This window comes from Furipterus horrens, unplaced genomic scaffold (genome assembly GCF_987537825.1).
Source record: "Furipterus horrens unplaced genomic scaffold, mFurHor1.1.pri manual_scaffold_11, whole genome shotgun sequence".
NCBI classification, from domain to species: Eukaryota; Metazoa; Chordata; class Mammalia; order Chiroptera; family Furipteridae; genus Furipterus; species Furipterus horrens.
In genome coordinates this window covers 55,622,841-55,645,776 of record NW_028327181.1, presented here as the reverse complement: position 1 = coordinate 55,645,776, position 22,936 = coordinate 55,622,841, and the positions used below count along the sequence as shown (strand labels likewise).

The following is a 22,936-nucleotide window of genomic DNA, read 5'->3' as shown; positions in this document are numbered from 1 at the left end:
GGTTTAAGAGTGTAGAATATGTTTAGAACATAAGTAGTGTTTATAAAAATGTGGAAAAGGTTAGTAAGGGAGTGGGAAAGGTTAATAAGGGACTGGGAATGGTATATAAGCATATGGGAAACGTTTTATAAAGCCTTAAAATATATATAAATACTAAAGTAAATGTAAGGTTCCTACTTCGCGGATTTTCACCTATCGCAGGGGGTGGTCTAGAACGTAATACCCGTCATAAGTGAGGGAATACTGTGTATTGAACCAGCAGAGAGCGCTCATTGGGCATGTCTAATTAAACAGTATTTGGAGAGATAAGAGTCTAAATATTAAGTCTTGAAACTTTGCTTCATATATGAGGAAATTGAGACATAGTGTAAAGTAATGTAAACTAATTGGTTTCCTTACAAAGATAGGTATGCTCCCTGGCTGGGTAGCTAAGTTGCTTAGAACATCGTCCCAAAACACCAAGGTTGTGGGATCGATCCTGGTCAGGGCATGTACAAGAATCAACCAGTGAGTGCACAGATAAGTGGGACAACAAAAATCGATCTTTCTTCCTCTCTCTTTCTCCCTTCTCTCTAAAATCAGTAAATTTAAAAAAAAAATTTTTTAAGATACATATTTATATCTTTGGGAAATCTTAAACATAGGCATTTTTATCTTGGTTTATCTAATGAGAGTTAACATTCTCGTATAAATCTAATAAATTATTAACTCGTTCATATTTGTATGAAAGGCATATTACAATCACTGAAACATACCCATATTTTTAATGACGTAAGTGAAATAACTACCTATAACATGTGAGGGTTATCTAGCAAACTTCCTACTTTAGTTAGTAATGTTGCCTCTTTTTCATAACAGATTTCTGTTACATCCCAAAATTAAGATTTTTCTGACTTCAGCACCACAGACACGTTTTGTAATGCCATTTTAAATGATAGTAGACCTGATGAGATGATTTGGGCCCTAAGTCTCAAGTATGGGCAAATGAAAAGAAGCTTTTCAATATTTTATTAGTCAGAGATGATTGCCATAATTTTTAAACTTCTTACGGCACAGTGCTTTTTTCTGAGATATTATGCAGAACCACAACATATGAAACAGATAATAATATAACATCCACATTACAACATTTATATACTATGCAGTCAACAGTAAGAAAGTGAGGCTGTGCGCTGTCTGGGTGGCACAGTTGGTTGGACCGTTGTCCCATAAACTGAAAGGTTGCGGATTCAGTCCCCAGTCAGGACATAAAATTAGATTGCAGGTTTGATCCCCAGTCAGGGCACATACAGTAGGCAACTAGTTGATATTTCTCTCACATTGATGTTTCTCTCTCTCTCTCTCTCTCTCTCTCTCTCTGTCTCTCTCTCTCCCCCCTCTTCTCCTCCCCTTCTCTCCCTATCCTTCCCCCTCCCTTCCTCTCTCTCTAAAAGCAATGAAAAAATGTCCTCAGATGGGGGGAAAAAACAAAGGAAAGGCTGTTAGATAAAAGAAAATTTTGATTTAGGAGCTTATGAATGACAGTTGCCATTTTAAATCAGCTTTAGTGTATACTTATTTCTGTATCTTGTTTTAGTTGTCTAATGTTATTTTCAAAATCTTGAGTCTCAAAAGTAAATATAAATCATAATAAGTATTCAGAAGTTCATCTTTTAGTCTCAGAATAGTCTTACTGATACTAGGGTTCAAAAGAAGTATAGAATATTTCCAAAATTACATAATAACTGCTCATATTTCTTAGTATAAATATAAATGATTGTTGAACAAAAATTGTATCCAGAACTTAAAATAAACTTAAAACTATCTGTAAGTCAACATTATCAAGACAAGAACTTCACACGTCCTACCTGCCTTACTGTGCTGTGATAGACCTGTGTACTCAGCAGTTGTACCAAAGTCTTCTCAGCGCACCTGTGCTGTAGGAGTGTGCTGGCTTCCACAGTTGCGTGTAAGTAGGTGTGTGCGAGCACAGGTCTTCCACGGAGCCATAACCTTTCTTAGTCACCATCGTATTGTGAAGAACTGAAAATAAATGCACAGAGGCAGGCAGCAGGCATAAATGAGTTACCTGACAGCAAGTGCTTTTGTTTTGGTGAACACTGTTCTGTTAATATTTAGAGAATAGCATATATGGATTGTGTTTATTCATTATACTTAAACATATTTGAAAGTTGAATTCAGATTCTTAAATTTCAAAAATGCCTCATTTAGTGCCACAACATGAATGTCCTGTAGATCTTCCATCAGTTTCATCAAAAATGTGTTTTCGGGTTTCTGGGGTGGATTTTTTTAATTTCCAGTAGCTACCGTTATATCATTAATGATTCCATTTGCAGATCCCAAGTGTCCCTCAAGATACCACTGTACTCATGAAGCTGGCGTACATAGTGTTGGGCTAACTTGGATTCATAAACTTCATAAATTTCTTGGTTCAGGTGAGTTTTCTGTGCTTTTCAGTATGTTTCACAATGTATCAAAAAGTAGTTTGGAATAGAAAAGTAATTTTGGAATAGAAAATCAATGAAACCAAAAGTTGGTTCTTTGAAAAAGTCAACAAAATTGACAAATCTTAAGCTAGACTGACCAAAAATAAAAGGGAGATGACTCAAATTACTACAATTAGGAATGAAAAAAGGGATATTACTGCTGACCTTATAGAAATATAAAAGATTATAATGAAATACCATGAACAAGTGTATGCCAAATAGATAACCTAGATGAAATGGACAAGTTTCTAGAAAAACAAATGTCTACCAAAACAGACTCAAGAAGTAGAAAATTTGAATATATCTATGACAAGTTGAGAGACTGAAATAATAAACAAAAACTACCCAAAAAGAAAAGCTCAGTACAAAATGGTTTCACTTTAAAGAATACATACCAATTATTCACAAGATTTCCATAGAACAGAAGAGTAAACTCCCTGTATGAGGTCAGTATTACCCTGATACGAAAATGAGACAAAAATGTCCAAGAGAAAAAAATATTTCTTGGACAAATAATTTCTTATGAACATAGATGCAGAAGTCTTAACAAAATACTAGCAAACCAAATTCAGCAAGCGTAGTTTAATATCCAGAAGTCAATTAACATGTTACACTTATCAATAGAATAAAGGACAAAAACTATATGATCAAATTAATAGACACAAAAAGAATTTAAGAAAATTTAATAACATTTTATGTTAAAAACACTCACCAAACTAGTAATGGAGAGGAACTTCCTCAAACTGACAAAGAACAGCTATTTAAAACGCACAGCTAACACCATGCTTAATGGTGAAAGACCAAGTGCTTCTGTGTCAGCTTTCTGTTGCTGTTAAAATAAATCACCGCAAACTTAGTGGCTTAAAATAATACAGAGTTAGTGTCTTAGAGTTCTGTCAGTTAGATGTCCTAGAGTGGTCTCACTAGGCAGCAGCGTTCCTTTCCGGAGGCTCTAGGGGAGAATCCATTTCCTGGCCTTTTCCAGCTTCTACTGCCCTCCTTTGCTTGTAGCTCCATTCCTCCATCTTCATAGCCAGCACGGGCAGGGTGAGTTTGAGTCCTTTTCTCTCTGTGTTACTTTGACCTCTGCTCTCCTCTTTGACTTTTGAGGAAATTTGTGAGAACATTGGGCCCACCCAGATAACCCAGGATAATCTCTTACCTGAAAGACATTTGATGGGCAATGTTGATTCCATCTGCAACCTTTATGCCCCTCTGTCTGGTAACCTAACATAGTCCCAGGTACTGGGAATTACTAGAACACAGACATTTTGGGGGAGTCCGTTATTCTCATTACTGCATTCCACCCCAGTGTCCCCGAAGATTAACATCTGACCCACGTGCAAAATACATTGACCCTTAACATCATTATGGCAACACAAAGCTCAAAATCTCATCTAAATCTCAGAGCTCAAGTCTCCAGTCTTTTCATCTAAAAAAATTACTTAAATGAAATTAGATAAAACTCTGAGTGTAATCCACCCTGGTCAAAATTCCTCTCTGTCTGTGGACCTTTGATACTAGGAAACAAGTTATCTTCCCAGAACACAACAGTGGCACAAGCATAGGTATCAGTTACAGTCATTCCAGTTCAAAATGGAAAGAAAAGGAACCACAGGTCCTAAGCAATTTTAAGATCTAAATTCTATTAGGTTTCCATGCCCGGGAATAATCCTCTGGGCTTACAGCTCTGCACTCTTCATTTTACAGGAAGGGTAGCATTTGTTTGCACTGAGTAGTTTCATTGGCCTGTACCCTGTCGGTGGAATTTGGTGGTGGAACAGCCTTCTCTCGTTCTCGCCAGTAGTGCTGCTACAGGTATCAGATTCTCAAGCACGTCTTTTATTTTTTAAAGATTTTTACTTATTTTTACAGAGAAGGGAAGGGAGGGAGGAAGAGGAGGAGAGAAACATCAATTGGCTGGCTCTTGCACCCACCCCAACTAGGGACCTGCCTGCAGCCTAGGCATGTGCCTTGACCAGAAATCGAACGTGCTTTACGGGACAATGTTCAGCCACCAAGAACTTTTCAGATAGTCTGTATATATCATGAAGAGTCAATGTAGTAAATAAGAGATTAATCCACAGGTGTATCTTAGATAATTTTACCTCCATTTTTGGCTTCTGCTGAAGTATTTAAGTCACACTCTTAATTTCTGCAAAGAGCCTTTTGAGTGACTGAATATTCTGACTTTTTGATCTTTCTAGCTATTAGCAAAAGATTGAGCAGCCCCTCCAGCCGCTTTTTCTCTAACGCATGCTTCCTCTTAATTTTAACATCTTTTAATCCCTTAACTTTAGCATCTTCGCTATCCAGATAGGCTGAGAATTTCCCAAATCATCAAGTCCGTGTTTCTTTTTGTTCAATAGTTCTTCCCTCAATTATATTTTTCTTCACATTTTACTGTAATCAGCAAGAAGAAACCCAGCCACATCTTCACGATTTTTTGGAAATCTCCTCAGCTAAATGTCCAACTTAATGGTTTACAAATTCTGTCCATACTTTCTCCTTAACATCAAGAACAAAAGGATGCCTGCTCTTGCCACTTTTATTTAACATTGGAATGGAGGTTCTAGACAGGAAAATTAGCCAAAAAGGAAATAAAAGGCATCCAGAGTAGAAAGAAGGAGTAAAACTATCTCTGTTCTTTGATGACATGATCCTTTACATAGTAGATCATAGGAACCTACTTAAAAACTATTTAAACTAATAAATGTGTTCAAAGAGCTTACAGTTTACAAAATCAATAGACAAATATCAGTTCTATTGCTGTGCATTAGCAATGAACGATCCAAAGGGAAATTTAAAAAATGATTCCATTTAGAATAGCATTAAGATCAATGAAATACTTAGGATGAACTTCACAAAAGAAGTACAAAACATATTTTTAAACTACAAAACACTGTTGAAAGAAATAAAAGAAGATGGCCAAATAAATGAAAAATATCCCATGTACGTGGTTCAAAAAACAATATTGTTAAATGGCAGTATTCCCCTAATTGATGTAGCGGTCCAGTGCAAACTGTCATCATTTCTAGCTGGCTTCCTTGCAGAAATTGATAAGCTGACCCTAAAATTCATGAAATTGCATAAGCTAGAATAGCCAAAACAGTCTTGAAAAATGAAAACAAAGTTGGAGGATCACACTATCCAATTTCAAGACTGTTTCAAAAGTATGGTAATCAAGACATTGTGATATTGCTATAAGCATATACATATAGACCAATGGGATAGGATTGGCCAGAAATATATCTTTACATTTATAGTCAATTGGTCTTGACAAGGGTGCCAAAACAATTTAGTGGGGAAAAGAACAGTCTTTTCAACAAATGGTACTTAGATATCTAGTGTACATCCACATGCCAAAAGAAGAAGAAATTGTACCCCTACCTCACGCCATACACAAAATGAACTCAAAATTAATCAAAGACCTAAATATAAGAACTAAGACTATACAACTCTTAGAAGAAAACACTATTACAGAAGTGAAAAGACAGCCCACAGAATTGGAGAAGATATTTGCAAATCGTGATAATGGACTTGCATCTAGAATGCATAAAGAACACTGAGAACTCAATAATAAAAGGATAAATAGCCTAATTTAAAAATGGACAAAGGATTTGAGTAGACACTGTCCCATTGATCATATACAGTTAGCCAAAAAGCACATGAAAACATGTTTAATATCCTTAGTCATGAAAACGAAATACCACAAAATCATGAGATACCACTTTATACCCACTAAAATGGCTAAAATTAAAAATAAGACAGACAATAACAAATGTTGGCAAGGATGTGGAAAAATAGGGACCCTCATATACTGCATGTGAAAGAGCGCTGTCACTTTGAGAAAACAGTCTGGCAGTGTCTCAAATGATTCAAGTTGCCATATGAGTCAGTTTTACCCCTGAGTATATACCCAAGAGAAATAAAAACATATGTCCACATAGAAACTTGTGGATGAATGTTCATATACTGAATAGCCCAGTATCTGCCAACTGATCATTAGATTAATAAAATACCCATACAGTGGAATATTATTCAACAATAGAAGGGAACTAAGTGCTGACATGGATGAACCTTGAAAGCATTATGCTGTGTGAATGAAGCCAGTCACAAACAACTGCATGTTGTTTGCTTAGTTTATATAAAATGTCCAGATTAGACAATTCCACAGAGGCAGAAAATAGAGTCGTGGTTATTGCCTAGGTCTTGGGGTATTGACAGAAACTAGGGAGTGATTATTATTAGTTGTACAGTTATTTTAATATACTAAAAACCCATCTTGTATTTTTTCCCATTACCATTTATCCCCCTTCTACCCTTTCCTCCTCCACCCACCCTGACTGCCCTCTTGAACTGTGGGCTTTAAATGGGTGGGTTGTGTGGTATCGTGAATTTGAAAACGCTGTTATAAAAGTAAAATTGGTGTGGGCAAGGAAGAGACTCTGAAAAGAAATGATTTCTGGAATTGTTCTCCTCAGTGATCATTTCTGCATTTAGAAACTTGACTGAGGAAAATCCACTGTCCATCTCGGGGCAGAACTCTAGGCCCCTGTGTTAAGGGGATTTCTGCCAGAAAGGCTTAGTCCTTAAGAAGCAGTGGTCTGAGACAAGAGCTTAATTGTATTTAACTAATATTGTCGGCATTTTAATTGGGAGGCTTTTCTGTTTTAGTTAACCTATATAATTTTTTTTGTAGATGAAGAAGACAAGGATAGTTTGCAGGAACTTGCTACCGAACAGAAATGCTTTGTAGAACACATCCTTTGTACGAAGCCATTGCCGTGCAGGTGAGAACCTCTCTCCTGTCCACACAGCTAACAGTTGTTGTGTCCGTAGTCCAGATCCGTGTGTATACATCACACTCACACAGATTTACCCCTCAGAGTATCAGTTTATCAGATGTTCATCCAAAGCTCTCCCCTGCTTCAAGACCACTCCACATATTGTGTCCTCTGTCTGGAAGGTATTTTTGTAGTCAAAACTGTAGTTTGCTATCTTCACTTAGCTAACTAATTATTCTTTCCGATCTTAACTTAATGTTAATTACTCAGAAAGGGCTCCCTGATTCCCCAGGCTAACTGGGGTTCTCCTATTATTTCCTTTTTTATACCACAGGTAACCCCTGTGTAACACGGCTGTTAGGTTCCTAACAAATGCCGTGTTATGCGAATCCGTGTTATACGAAACAAAGATACAAAAAGGGGACTTAGGTTCCAAAAATTTAAAAAACATACTATTTTTATAATTAAGATATCTTTATTAAAGCAATTTTCATCAAAAGTATTACATATTAATATGAATTAGATAATGTTTTCTTCGTCATCACTACTAAGCTCCATTAACCAAAGGTGTTTTCTTGTTGACAAGATATCATCCTCTGAACTTCCCGTAGCATTATCTTGATTTCTATGCCCTATTTTTTGCAAAAAACCTGTTATTTCAGATTGCTTGCTTTCAGCTGAGAGATCTTTATAAATTTCGTTGTACGGTGCTAAGCACTTTCTCTCTTACACTTCGTGCTCCTTTCAGTGCAAGGGTCTGCATTTAAGCTGTTCGGTTAAGTCTAGGTCTTTCGTTACGCTTTTTAGAGTAAACCGTTTAACTTCTTCGTTCCCATCAATGCTATCGTCCCCTAAGTCATCTTGGCACATTCCAGGTGTCATTGCCACCAAAATCGCTTCATCAGTTTCTCCTACCAGCAAGTCTTGGATGTCTCCCGTAGTCATATCATGTTAGAGCGGAACCATGTTATAGAAGTGCCGTGTTATACGGGGGGTTCCCCAATTCTCTAACCGTGTTAGAGCGGCACCGTGTTACAGAGGTGCCATGTTGTAGGTGTTATATGGAGGATGCCTGTACACTACATGGATGTTTGTGTTTCCCTAAGGTCTGTCACCACTGCTAGAATGTGTTTCATGCTGTGTGCTGCCCCCTCATGTCTGTATACTTGCTGACAGTGCCTAGTAGCTATTCAGTAAACACTTGATGACTAGAATAAAGGGAGGTTTCTAGAATGACTCTCAGGTTTCTACCTGGGGTAACTGGGTTGATGTAGTGCCTTTGAGAAACATGGAACATAGGAGAAAGTGTATTTGGGAAGACAAGAGACGTGTTAATGGGGGCACTTGGAGTTTTCTGTTCCTATAGGATATCCAGGTGGAGGCGCTCAATAGCCTGTTGGGCGTGTAGCCCTGGAGTTTGGCATGGTCTGGGCTGGAATGGCCTAGATGTGGGAATTGTCAGCTTTGGAACTAAGAATATGGCTGCAGTTACTCAGAAGGGAGCCTGGAATGAGCAGAGGAGACGCATGGAGTCTTGAGCAGCACTGTCTGATAATCAGTGAGAGGAGAGAGAGGAGCCCAGCCCAGAAAGGAGGCGCGAGGCGGCTGCCGGAGAGACAGAAGGAGGCCTGAGGCCGGGTGTCCGGGCTGCTGGTGTGGGCGGGGGGGTCTCCGCGAGCAGGCGGTGTGCACAGCGGCGTGAAGTGAGCACATCAGGACCCTGAGGACTTGGCAATACAGGGGCTTCATCTGGACCCTTAAGGAAAACAGTTGGGGTGGGGGTGGATAGCACCAGATTGAAAAGTGCGTGGGGAAATGAGGTAATAAAATTCTGCTTGTGTACATTTAAAAAACAGGTAAAATTAACCTAGTGCTTCGGAATGAATACAGAGGAAAACTGAAGCAGAGCAAGTTCTCTGAGGAGCGGAAGCCTGTGATCGGGGAGCTCATGCAGGAGGCCCTAGGCCACTGCTCTGTTCTAATCGCTGACCTGGAGAATGGTGGCAGAGTGTACAGGCGCCCTCCTCTGTGTAGATTTCACACTGCGAACAGAAGATTAAAACTTTCAGCCTCCCAGGCTCCCCCTTACCACCACCCCTCTCACAGGTTACAACTTAAAAACTGATGATTTTAAAGAGAAGGGGAGCTTGAAATTATAGTGGAGTATTTTGAGTGAAAGATGTGAGCATGTTTATAAGCTGAGGGTAAGTAGACAGTAGGAAGATTTTGAAACGACAGTTGACAGAGCAGTCCTCAGAAGAGGTGACAGGTGATGGCATCGTCAGTCTGGGGCGGGAATGTGCTGCGGGGGAGGCAGGGCTAGCAGCGCGCTGGCAGGAAAGACTTCCTCTCTGAGGTCCACGGTTTTCAGTTTCTTCAATGTAGTAAGAACCAAGATTAAGGGGGAGATGCAAGCTGTGCTCTGTAAATTAAGTCCTGTGGCGTATCGCTCATTAAAAATCCAATGCACCCCAACATCTATGTCAGAGTTCTACTTGGTGAACAGTTTCTGAGCACCTAATCCGGGCTGGGCTCTGGGCTGGGCATACAAGGGAGCTGGGGTCTCTGGGCAAGCTGGGGGCAGGCAGGTAAAGCATGAACGTCACTGTATCGTGGTAACTGCTAAGACCACGGGGAGCCCCACACGGTTGTGGGTCCCTGGGTTGGGTGGCCTCTACACTGTGAAATGACAGCTTGTTTGAAACCAATCAAAGCTGTAAGTAGCATAGGTCCCCAAGTCTGCCCCTTTGAGGTTACTGCACTAACAGCACGTCCCTGGCAGCTGATAGCCCAGGCCTGGGAAGGTGACGACCCTCAGCCAGGCCGTCACTTTGGGTCCATTGCATTTGCTGTTGTATAACTTAACGGGGCCTGTGTGTTTCTCCAGGCAGCCAGCTCCCATTCAAGGATTCTGGATCGTCCCTGACATCCTGGGGCCTACGATGGTCTGCATCACCAGCACCTACGAATGCCTCACCAGGCCTTTACTGTGCGTACCGTTTTGTATTCCCCACACGCCTTGTTAATTCTGCAAAATCTAGGCTGGGAAACTGCCGCTTGAAGATACTTGGACTCCGCTTTGGCTTCTGACCTGAGGGTTGGAAAGGTAGCTAGGATCTATTGTAGGCACGGTTTCTAGTCTCTTCTTTGGCTGAGAGTTAAGAGCTTTACTTCAAAGTGTGGGAAGAATACTAAAATACTGAACTCCATTAATAAGAATTATATATAATGATTATCATGCTCTGACGACGTGCCAGGCTCAGAAGTAAAGCAGCAGTTCCCTGCATTGGCCCCTGTAAGCAGAGCAACCCTGTAAGGCCAACACCGTTAAGCCCATCTTGTGAAAGGAAACGGCTCAAGAGGTTCAGTAGATACTGAAGTATTCCATCGAGCTAGGCTGCAAATACACGGCTTTCTGACTCCAAAGTCTATACTCACGCTTCAGTTTCTCCCTTCTGCCAGCTTCAGAGGGACGTCATAGAATTTGTACTCTAGAACTCTTTCTTAAGGAACTCATATTAAGCTTTAAGCACCATTTCTCTTTTCAACAGCCCTGGAATGTTACTCTGAGTTTGATAAATGCAGGACTAGGAGTCCCTAACAAGCCACCAGTGTTGAACACTAGATGCTCCCCCGCCCCCAACCCTCACCTCACCGCACCCTGTCTCCTGGTGTCATTGCAAAGCATGTGCTTCTAGATACTCACACAGTTTGACATACTGCCATTAATTTACTATCCTTTAAGGAACTCCTGTGTGCTTTGAAGACTGACAAGCCATACTGTCTGGAAAGGAAAATAATTCACTATCAATTTTGTATTCCTTATACTGAAAGGGACTTAAAACTCTATAAAGACTAAACAAAGGCAATAAAATTACTGAAAAAAATTCCTTTTTGCCTTTTGCCTCAAGCATATTTTAAACACTCATTTCCACAAGGTTACTCCAGAATAAAAACGTGAATCCCAAAGGGAAACTTTCTGCTAGCTCCCTGAAATAGTTGTCTATAATGTAACATTAGTGTTCAACAAATTCCAGGTTATTGTTGCATTCAAAGTCACTTACCATGCTATTCAAGTTTGCATTCTTTCCAGCTTTCTGGAATTGCCACTATGAATATTTGTAATATTTGAGTGAATGTAATTTTTAGAAATCTAGTTATATAGAAATACAGTGTTTACAGTGGTTCTTGGTGAATATTGGTTTTGATCAAATCCAAACTATACCTAGGAAATGAATGATTCCATTATGTTTGTGACTCTGGCTTATAACTGGCTCTCAAGGCCTTAAAAAAGGAGCCCATAAGTATATTTTTGTGCTGCTTTGATCTTCACAAAAAGAATTTGGAGTGACAGAGTCCAAGATGCTTTGACAAATGGTAGGATTGGTAGAATAAGGGGGTAGTTTCCCAAAGAGCTATCTTCAAGGAAGAAAACATGCATTCTGTACTCTTCCAGAAGTAACACTTTATAATGTGGACTAACGTGGCCTATCCTTTCCTATAATACAGTAAATGACTCCATGGTAGGTTTTGTTTTATTTTAATTTGCAGAAGCACAGTCCATCCAGCGTCTCCTCCCCTGCTTTGTACCCAAGAAGATGTTGAAGTAGCAGAGTCTCCCCTCCGAATTCTAGCTGAAACCCCGGATTCTTTTGAAAAGCATATAAGAAGCATTTTGCAACGCAGTGTTGCAAATCCATCGTTTTTGAAGTATGGAATTTGGGTTATAGGTTTTAAGAATTGGTTCCTTTCTGTTTTCCCAATAATTGTGCATCCTTTCTGTCCTCAGCTATTTACTTCATTTTACATACTTTCTACTATGTTGGAGTTAGAAGAAATATAGGGCATATTTAATCAGCTAGTGAATAGAATATAGGGGCACTAGAGAATGATAAGCATGAAGTATAAAAAAGGAAAAAAGCAGCTGTGACTTGAGTCTATTTTTAGTCGTTTTATTAAGCTAAGGAAAGTAATGGTAGAAAGTTCTTTTAAAAGATCATCTGAAAAGGATGCAGCCCCTCCTCCTGAAGAATGTCTGCAGCTCATCAGCAGAGCCACCCAGGTGTTCAGAGAACAGTACATCCTTAAACAGGACCTGGCGAAGGAGGAGATTCAGCGGAGGTACGACGGTCTTTACTCACAAGCCATCAGCTTCTAGCTGGTAGCTGACCATGTGTAATGGCCTAGGCCTGGCTTCCACTTAAATTTCTTTCTTTTTTTTTTTTTTGCTTTTGAAGGGTCAAATTACTATGTGACCAAAAAAAGAAACAACTAGAAGATCTCAATTATTGTCGAGAGGAAAGGTAAGTGCCAAAACAAGATGAAAAAATTTGGTAAGACTGGAACTGTTATCTTACCCTAATGCTAGACCACATTAGCTGGCTTCATCATCAAGGTGGACCCTAAGAGTCGTTTTTTTTACGCCATTAGAAAAAGTCTACGGGAAATGGCTGAACGCTTAGCTGACAAATATGAGGAAGCCAAGGAAAAACAAGAAGATATCATGAACAGGTCAGTGGGTTGTAGAACATTAAGTTCCCTGCTCAGGCACTACAAGTGCTGTGAAGTTCTCAGGTGTTGACAGCCGAGTACTTCAAAAACAGGCCCCGAGCACATCCTCCTAGGCCCACAGCAGTGAAGTGACTCCCCTGCCTATCTTCTGAGATGTAGGAGACGGCCCATGGCGCTTCCCCAAACCATCCTGTGGGGCCTCCTTCACACACCATGAATTAAGAGCTTTAGTTATCATTGTTTCTTTCCCTAAGTAGCAGAGATTTAAGCTGAGATGTTTCCTTGCCTTTTCTAAAGGATGAAAAAAGTACTTCACAGTTTCCATTCCCAACTGCCAGTTCTCTCCGACAGTGAGAGAGACATGAAGAAGGAGTTGCAGCTGATACCTGATCAACTTCGACATTTGGGCAACGCCATCAAACAGGTAGGAATGGATGCAGGTGGCTAACCGTGCTTGTGTTTGTTCTGCAGAAATTTTGCAAAATGTAAAATGATACTGTGAAAATGTGTAGCAAACCATAGCTAAAATATCTGTGTTCTGTTTTGATATTTCAGGTTACTATGAAAAAAGACTATCAGCAGCGGAAGATGGAAAAGGTACCGAGTCCTCAAAAACCCACCATCACGCTCAGTGCCCACCAGCGCAAGTGCATTCAGTCCGTTCTGAAGGAGGAGTGAGTAATACTTCCTGTCAGCTGTCGTTACCAAGCAGCCTTTCCTTTGCAGCAGAGATGCCAAGATCAACCTTTATCTGCCCAGATCAGATTACTTGGCATTTGCATGTCAAGTAATTACTAGAATAGGAGCCAATGATAGATGAGGACTTAAGAGATGAGTGTGGTAGATCAAAAATGATGGTTTTATTATAAAAAGATTTTGTTGACCAAGGTAGTCCCCAGTGAGTATGTTAAAAAATATTCCCAGCAGTTGCAATACTGTTGGCCACCATTAGCCTTGAATGAGTAGTAAACACTGTTATCATCTACCTGAAACCTTAAGTTAATTTTAGCAAAGCACTTTTAATTTCAACATTACTAACTAGTTTAAATTCTTAAGAATCAGTATTAATGACTTATTTGTTGTATTCCCAAAAGTGAGTGACTTTATGATTTTACAGGGGTGAACACATAAGAGAAATGGTGAAGCAAATTAACGATATCCGAAATCATGTAAACTTCTGACACCACCAGGAGCAGATTCTCACCTGAAGTTCACACAAGTGAAGGCTTGAGCTCATACTGTAAAACAAACAGTATTATCTACTTTATAAAGAGGCATTTGGCTGAGCTTTGGTGTGGTTGTTCCTCATTTTTTATACTTTACTTGTTTTATAATCATTGAATAAAATGCTTTTATTTAAAAATTGGAATATGCTTTATATATAGTTTTTGTCTTTTTTAAAAAGCCTGAGACTTTCCATGAACCCTGAGTTTTCTCCATAGTTGAACAGAATCACAATTAACAGCTGCATGTTAAAGTACCAGCACTAGAAATATGACTCCGAAGATGGACAAGACTTTTGGATTCAAAGGAAAAGGCCACACAGTATACTAGGCAGCAGCTTTAATTTGAACACTTCCTTCTTAAAGACACACCTTCAGTACAGTTAACAAACGGTTACATGTGAAATCTGCTTAGAGCCGAGCCCAGGACCCACAACTGCAAGGCCGCAGCTGGCTCACTTCAGCAGGCAGCATTACCTTTCAGAGCCGGTCTGGCTGTGCACTGCCCCGATCCGTGTTACTGAGGATAAGGTACAAGTGTAGGACCTCAAAAGGAGAAAGAAACAAATAATTTCCTATGCAGTATATGGTTTTGTTCTCTGCTTTATTTTAGGTAACCTTTTTATACTTGCCCATGAGTTCTGAAAGGTAATATTGTATCTGCCTAGAAATGGCCAAGTGCCTGCCAATTAAAAGCCACGTGTTCAGGTAGGTTATAGGTAGGAGGTAAATCAAGTTAGACATGCGTGAGAAAAACATACAGACTGAGTACAAGCACAGGAACATTGTGAAACTCAACTGATCTTTCCTTTTGTCCAGACAGGCTAAACCCAACCTTCTAAATCAGTTTTCTATTTATACAGAAAACCCAGTTTAAAGTGTTTTCTACCAGGATAGTGGCACAATGTTTGTTTCACACCAGAAACAGATTGTTAACAAAACCTAGAGTCCTAGTCTGGGTTCTTCCAGGATATCTTTCTCAACAAAGTGCATTCCAACAGTTTGCATCTGCCACGGCAGAGACCACCAGTGGTTCCCTGATGATGATCTTACTGGCCCAAGCACCACCTTACGAAGGCAAACATCTGCAAGGTGTCTCAGCAGAGCCGTTCCCTGGGAGGTATAGATAATTAGATTCAGGAAGATTATGAATTACCTTCGTGGTTATAGTACCAGTTTTAATATTCTGAACAAATTAGCTCAGGGCTTATCCAAGGGACTAGTCTTACACGTAATATAATTTAAACTGATTGTATTTTGGAAGTAATAAATTCCCTGTAACTTCATGAGGATATGTTTCCTTTACCTAAACCAAGTAGCACTTTATATGAAGGGACTTTAAACCAATTAAAATAATGTTTCATGCATGCCAGGCCTATATAGCACTATTTCCATTATTAATATTTACTTTTAAAATCAAGATCATGAATGCAAGACTACAACAACCACCCAAGGAATGAGGCATGTAGTCCTTATCTTGTCCCACGGAAGAGAGGAGCAAAGATCTTTAGGGCTAGTCCATAATCACTTCATTTATAACAAGGCCGTTCACTCTGAACTGTAAATTGATGGTGGCTTTCAATAAGCCAAACAATCTACTTAATCCACTTAATTACCATAAGGTTCTTTCAAGTACTCTGCTGTTACATGATACCAATCACAAAAATTATTTAAAAACAACTTTACTTTTGAACCATGTGTATCATGAATTAAACAGTGTAGGCTCCCCTGGGCTCCCGGCAGCAGGTGAACCACCAACTGGAACCCTTTGTGCTTCCCGCAGCACTTCCTACGGCCACAGCCAAAGCAGCCTGTTCACTGACGCTTTCTCCACACAGGAAAGGAACCTAACCTCACAGAAATGACAAAGCATATTTCCCAACGATGAACGTACTAACCGGGTTTTCCCCAACTTCGTATGCATCATCACTCTCTAGGTCTAAATTATAAAAGAAAGATACAAAATAGTTATCTGTCAAACACAGTTATCACCATTTTTGTATTTAACACTTTAGAAACAGAGTACTCAGGCCCCTTGATCTGAGTTGAAAATAAGCAGCAGATTTATAAATTTATATCAGATGTTGTCAGACAGCTCATTTTGTTATTTTCCCCCCACTGATCTAATAACTAAAATGAAGTTTTCAAAAGAGTAGCTGGTACTAGTTGAGCTTGACCCTGGTACCTGTGGGCCCATGAAATTCATCCAGGTAGCAGGAAAAGTGCATCGAACAGTTTCTTGTGCTTTTCCTTTAACTTCCATTTCCATTACATATAGCCCAGCCAAGTTTTCAAATTCTCATAATTATTTCAGTTCTTGAATTGGTTTTGTTTGCCACATCTTATGGTTCTCGGGCAAGTTTCAGTAGCATTTAAGGTCCTTCAACACAATTAAAATAGTTAAAAAAAAAAAAAAAGTACTGAGCTAGGAAATACAGTCACTAGCCAATGGCCTGCTCTCAAACTTCATATTTTAATATAAAATATTCATACAGCATACTACACGTGTCTCGCTAGCTGAATACTGTTACTGATGTACTCTAGACAACAGAAAAAAATTATTTCCAATATCTATAAACAGGAAACATAATTCCAAACACTATTGGGATGGTGATTTAGGGCAAGGAAATGTTGGATAAACAGGCAAGGAAACAGCACTTTCTCCATCACCAAATCTGACCTACACCTGCTGGAGTCTTGTTAGTGTTCCCATTTGAAAGGTCTTTTTGCTGCAAATTAGCCTGGCTGTGTGCTCCTCCTGTGCTGCAGTCTTCTCCCACTAGAAATAAACATTTCTCCAGTCCTTTTTTTGTGACTTCTTCTTTAGTTTAGAGTTAAATAATTAATGTTGCTCTAAAGATGAGTTAAAACCCCAAAGTGCAGGCCAGAGTCCTGCTATGACAGTGTCATGTCTCAGGGAGCTGGTTAATGTCTGTCAGTTTGGTGTCATTCAGAATTGCCCGGACTCTCTCCAAGGAGTCTGCTTGCCGGATCCGCTCTAACTGCACCTGGAGAAACAATACAGTGAGCTAAGTGCACATGGCTCCTGCTTAATTTTCTGAGTTTACTTTGTTTTAGCTGAGATGGAGCAATTCCTTAAAGCTGCTGTGTAACAGATCCAGTGTAAGGTGCTAGGACTATGGAGGTGAATGAGACCCAGCCCCTGACTCCGGAGAACGCACGGTTCTTTGGGGGGGGTTGGGCGGGGGGCACTTAGAGAACTTCAGCACAATATGCTAAATGTTGCTGAGGCATTCATGGAGAGCCAAGGCAGCACAGGGTTCTGTGGGGAGGACAAAGCTAAGCTAGGCCTTGAAAAGAGTGGGGGTGGTGAGACCGCGATGCTTAACAGGGGGACTACCGTGCTGTGGGCAAGGAGCCACAAGGAGTTAAAATGCACCAGAACATAAAATACAAAATGTAAGGCAGGGAAGTGGAAAAAAGTAGGCATAGGCCTGGTTGGGAAGGGTCTTCCATGGTATGCTAAGAACTTTATACTTGACTCTTAAGGACCCACAAGGTAGAGAGGGAAAGTACACCCCGGTTTTTGGCTTGGATGACCAGGCAGCTGTTCGGGCTGGGACAGGGGCAGCCATAGTCTAATCCTCTAGCTACTGTCAGTGGCCAAGTCAAGGACTGGCAAGTTTTGGTTACCAAGACCCCTGGCTTGGTGCTCCGAGTTTCCCAAATGCCTCACCTGAAGGGTCTGAGAAAGCTTTACAAAATCTCTCTGAACTTGTTCACTGACATCTAGTTCTGTCTGTAACCTCTGAGCTTTGTTCTTCTCTTCAAACATTAGTTGTTCAATAGTAACCTAAAAAATACAAGTTTTAAATGAGGATTAATGCCAAAGAGCCATGGGTCAGAACTGCTTAGGAAATCTAGGAGCTGGTGGTCGTAAAGGTGAGTATCAAGTTGCCTAAGCTACTTGCTCTAGGTCCCTGAAATGAAACCATCATGAAAGCCAGAATAAAAAATGGACTGAAGTGCCGCACACACATACTGCAGGCACACAGTCACCCCTCACCCCCAGCAGCCTGGTGACAGTGGTTAACCATCAAAAAGCAGCCGCTAAGGTCAGTAGCTACAAGAGCAAAAGGGACAGAAACTTTGGAGACCTCCTCTGACAACGAAAATAGTCAAGCACATGGAAGTTCTGAGCGAATGTACCCCGCCATCTCCACTTCAGCAGGACCCTGCAGCGGCATTTCTACAAACAGGACTATCAAATACTGAGTGCACAGTGTTTCTGCACTTAAGAGGTCTGACACACAGACACTGTGTCTAGATAACCTTGCCTGCAATTAACATCATCACTTCTATTCTAACCGGAATCATCACTGTTTAGGCAGTCTATATGGTTCAACGCAGTATGTGACAAGCCAAATGGATGACACTTCGGAAGCAGCGTGTCTGACTACAGGCGGGGCCAAGTTTGCTTCATGGCCCTTCCGGCCCCAGTGCGTGAAGGGCCGTGAGGCCCGTGACACAGGCCCGGGGCTGGCAGTGTGCAGATCTGACCCAACTAATTCAATTCATTTCATTTTCTTTCTGCAAGCAGTCTTCATAACTTGCAAAAGGTGACACCATTTAAAGCAGCAATATATACTTTTGAATAGGAAAAATAATTCTACATTCTTAGCACTGTTTTTATGAAATTACCAACAAAAATATCACCTTAGCAGTAGTCTCTTTTTTTAACTGTTCTTCCAAAGTGATTTTCATTTCCTGAAGGCTCTCAAGCTGTTGAGACTTCTCTCTCAATGTGGACTCCAACTGTGAAATAAGAAGGAAAAGCTGAAGCTCACGGACTCCCCGCAGCTCACAGCACACTGCCCGGAGGAGCCTGTGGCCTGGAGATGGTGCCCAGGTTCTCAGGCTTTGCCTGTGTTGCTCTTCTCACCCTTTGGTTTCTGTGAATCTTCTATTTATTCTTCAAGATCTATTTGTCTCACTAAACATTTATTAGGCACGTACTATGTTCGAAGGCCTGGGGACAGAGAAATCAGGAGAGACTAACATGTAATAAATAATTCTGATATGTGAACATGGAGGAAGAAACATTTAATTCTGCCAGAGAAGTTGGGAAGGGCTTCCTTGGAGAGATGACATTTGACCCTTAAGAGATGAAAAATTTTACATGGGAAGAAAGGGAGTGATACGGGGAGAAGGTGGAGAGAGATACTCCAAAAGGAAGGAATGGATGACATTAAATAAAAATGTCCAGAAACTAGTGAGTTTCTGCTGAGCTACAGCACAGTGCTGGGGCCTTGGAGGCTAAGGAATAAGGACTTGGTCCTGGAGATAAAGGGAACCACTGGAGGGTTTTATAGCAGCCTGGGACATCATTTATAATTTTTAAAGACCATCTTGGTTTATTATGAAGATGAACTGGAATGGGATACATTTTGGAGGCAGTGAAAGAAGTCAGGCTGCAACAGGAAGTCAGGTGAGAAGACGTGGGAAAGGACGGGACGCAGAGTGCTGCTAGGTAGGTTCTGCCGCTGCCAGACTGCACGGCTGAGGAGTGACGGGGAGGCCAGGCAGTGGAGAGGGCTCTTTCAAAAACCTGGGCTATAAAAGGAAGAAGAAAGATTGGTAACTTGAGAAATGTAATCCAAAGAGAAACTTTTCTCCTCTTAGCAGGAAACACACATGTAACGGAGAAGACAAATAACAAGGTAAGGTGTTCAAGGCCCATGACTGAGGGGCAGAGAGAGAGAGAGTGTCTGCAGAAGGTGTGAGGGAGCCATTCAAAGCACAAATGCAGCGACATAAGACTGGTCAAAAACAGGTCGTTTTCTCTGAAGAAACAAGCAAGAAGGCTGGGAAGAAAAGTAAGAGAACAAGGAAGTGAGGGGCCAGCCCTGGCTGGTGTGGCTCAGTGCGCTGAGCACCGGCCTGTGGACCGAAAGGTCACTGGTTCAATTCCCAGTCAGGGCATGTGCCTGGGTTGCTGGGGGCGTGTGAGAGGCCACCGAATGCTGTTTCTCTCACACATCATGTTTCTCTCCCTCTGTCTCTCCCCTTCCCCTCTCTCTAAAAATAACGTATTTTTAAAATATGATTGTCCTGTTCACTTAAAAAATTAAAATTAAAAAAAAAAAGTAATCAAGGGGCCAGGAATCTGAGTGAGGGGTGAGGTGAGTGCTCTCTGACACAGTCACTGTGAGGGACGAAAGGGAGACAACTAAGGACAAATGAAAGGCTGACTAACACTTGAGGCCGAACTGACGGCAAGAGTGTGCAGTGGGACTCACTCCCGAGGCAGAGGCAGAGCAGGTGCACACCAGCATTACTCCAGAGCTGGACAGCAGTAGGACAAGAAGTCATGGGACCTGCAGGTGCTGGTGGGAGACTAGCTGAAGAAAGCCACAGAAGATGCAGCTAAGAAGGAAAGAAAGCAAAGCCGTGAAGAAGTCACCCAAACAGGAAGAAAAGGAAAAGTTCAGGGAACTGAAGGTCTGATGCGGTCCTCATAGATAGTTGGACCTGTGGGAGTAAGTACTAGAAGGATGGTAAACTGGGGTCAGGGAATATGGGACTGGAGAGAGATGTCCCAGGTGGGGCTTGGCACAGCCAAGAGTGTGTGAAGGAATGTTGTGGGGAAGGCCAAGGTCACTGAGTCAAACAACAATGTGGCCAAAGAATTGAGTGGGGTTGTGTTGAGGACTCTAAGCCAGCTAGGAAACATCATCTCCTATGTATAAAAGATTTTGTACATCTTTCTACTGTAGGTTTAAGTATATATCATGTCATGACCATGCCTTCCTTCCCCGCCTTCCAACCGCAGTGGAAACTCCAAGCTGCTGTCACATCCCAGTCTTCCCTGTGTACCTCCCTCTAGTCAACACGTGGCCTGACACAGAGCAGACTCTCAATAATGGTCTCTATTACCATCACTCCCTCTTCCCACTAGACAGAAGTTCCTTGAAGGCAGGGATATGTTGAAACTATATTTTATTCCTTGGGTCTAACACAGTAGGATTCAATAAATAACTACAGGTTGCTGATGGAATTAATTTGAAACTCATGAAACTCACCTGTCCTTTTTCTACTTTTATTCTTTCTAATTCAGCTTTTAAGCTAGAAGTGGAAGCTAGAAGGAAAAAAAGAGAAGTGTTAGCATTTATTATTGTGAATTTAAATCCTCTTCTTACCACTCCCCCTTTCCTACCATAAGTTCTATCTCATATACTGAAAGAAGTTACCTACATACTGAACATGGGGGAAAAACCAACACCCTTTTCTCAAAATTATCCCCAATCAATCAGCATAATAAGCTCAGATAAAGGTAGTCTACATGACTGCATACTATTATCGTAAACTCCTCTACATCAGATACCCACATCTAACCCTGGGATGTGGGGAGAGATGTTCCCCACAGGAGTCTGTTAAGCCATCAAAGTTCTGCACGCACATGCCACCTATCTAGTCACATTCCCCAGTGGTGTGGGTTCAAGTGCAGACTTTCCTGTCTTCTCGTAATTGCCAAAGAGAGGCCATTAGAGCTCCTAAAAAGACTGAGTTTGGGGGTTTTTTGTTTATTTGTTTGATTGTTTTACCCCTAAATATTGGGTATATCAGAATATCTGGAAAAATGGACTGAGTCCTTACTTAACTCTTTCCTATACTTTTGTTTTCACATTCTATGACCATGTATTACTTCTTATAAGCAGGAAAACATTTTATTTAGTGCCTCCAAATCTAAACTACATCACTTTTATCTTCACCTATTTCTTCCTTGCAGTTTTCTATTTCTAATTGCAGAGTTTCTTCAAGGTTCTCTTTTAAACACTGTTCCGCCTGAATCTGCTCTTTCAGGAAAAGTATTTCAGCCTTCAGTTTTTCTTCCATGTGGTCTGCTGCTGTCCGCACATTAATGATGTTCTCACGGTATTTTAACACCAACTCTCGGAGTTCCTGGATTCAAGAAACAAATGATTATTCGGTTTGTGGAGGTGAAAGGAAAAAAAAGAAACAAAAGAGGCTAAAGACTTTCTGCAACTGGAATTTCAGATGTGTCTAGTTTGTTTTTGTTTTTTTTTGTTTTTTTTTTTAAATCCTCACCAGAGCACACTTTTTCATTTGCCTTTAGAGAGAAGGGAAGGGATATAAAGAGAAACATCAATCAGTTGCTTCCTACATGCACCCCAAACAGGGACTGACCTGCAACCTAGGTATGATCCTGACTGGGGACTGAACCTGCAACCTTTCAGTTTACAGCACAATGCTCCAATCAACTGAGCCACACCATCCAGGGCTGAGATATTGTTTTAAACAATTCAAGAATTAAAGACTTCCAACTCCACCCCATTTGGGACTTCAAGGGATGGGTATCAGGAATGTCATGTTAACATTCAGCATGTTACAGAAATAAGACATTTCTAGCCAAAAAGTATGTACTATGAACTACATATTTCTCCATCAAAATTGTTTCATAAGCAGAAAAATAAAAATGTTAAGTGACTTACAATGTGGGATTCACCATGAATAGCTTAGGAGCTTCTACTATTAATTGCTTAAGTTTAAAGAGAATCGGAGTATAAAAACCAAAAAGACAAAATCACAAACAACTGTGAACTCTAAGCAGATAAAAATTATTTACTTTTTCATTCAACCACTTGTTAAACATCTACCACAAGCAAAGTACTATGTTAGGCCAGAGGCAAGTATGACAAAGAATGGCTTTTCTAAGGTGATCAGCTATTTGCCATAATAAATCCAGCTTAAATCTTATTTTTCCCTAAATTAAAAAATTATATTTTATTTATTTATTTTTAGAGAGAAGGGAAGGAAGGGAGAACGGGCTAGAAACATCAATGTGAGAGAGAGAGAAATACTGATCAGCTGCCTCTCACCCACCCCCGACCGGGGACCAGGCCCACACCCCAGGCATGTGTCCTGACCGGGACTCAAACCAGGAACC

At 40.7% G+C, this 22,936-nt stretch overlaps 2 protein-coding genes across 2 annotated transcripts in view; one reads left to right on the top strand and one right to left on the bottom strand.

Moving 5' to 3' along the window:
• Positions 1-14,149, top strand: part of NUP88 (nucleoporin 88) — a 36,258-nt gene extending 22,109 nt beyond the window's left edge. Inside the window, exons 8-17 of the mRNA XM_090292722.1 lie at positions 2,337-2,435; positions 7,189-7,279; positions 10,161-10,262; positions 11,825-11,983; positions 12,269-12,394; positions 12,511-12,576; positions 12,704-12,784; positions 13,082-13,208; positions 13,340-13,458; positions 13,902-14,149. Coding sequence (XP_090148848.1) covers positions 2,337-2,435; positions 7,189-7,279; positions 10,161-10,262; positions 11,825-11,983; positions 12,269-12,394; positions 12,511-12,576; positions 12,704-12,784; positions 13,082-13,208; positions 13,340-13,458; positions 13,902-13,965 — 1,034 coding nt within the window. The 3' untranslated portion in view covers positions 13,966-14,149. The remainder of the gene's footprint in view (positions 1-2,336; positions 2,436-7,188; positions 7,280-10,160; positions 10,263-11,824; positions 11,984-12,268; positions 12,395-12,510; positions 12,577-12,703; positions 12,785-13,081; positions 13,209-13,339; positions 13,459-13,901) is intronic.
• A 183-nt stretch (positions 14,150-14,332) lies between these two features.
• The window catches only part of RABEP1 (rabaptin, RAB GTPase binding effector protein 1), an 80,819-nt gene continuing 72,215 nt past the window's right edge, over positions 14,333-22,936 (bottom strand). Inside the window, exons 14-18 of the mRNA XM_090292723.1 lie at positions 21,741-21,930; positions 21,051-21,106; positions 18,685-18,783; positions 17,705-17,821; positions 14,333-17,015 (exon numbers count right to left, since the gene is read on the bottom strand). Coding sequence (XP_090148849.1) covers positions 16,914-17,015; positions 17,705-17,821; positions 18,685-18,783; positions 21,051-21,106; positions 21,741-21,930 — 564 coding nt within the window. The 3' untranslated portion in view covers positions 14,333-16,913. The remainder of the gene's footprint in view (positions 17,016-17,704; positions 17,822-18,684; positions 18,784-21,050; positions 21,107-21,740; positions 21,931-22,936) is intronic.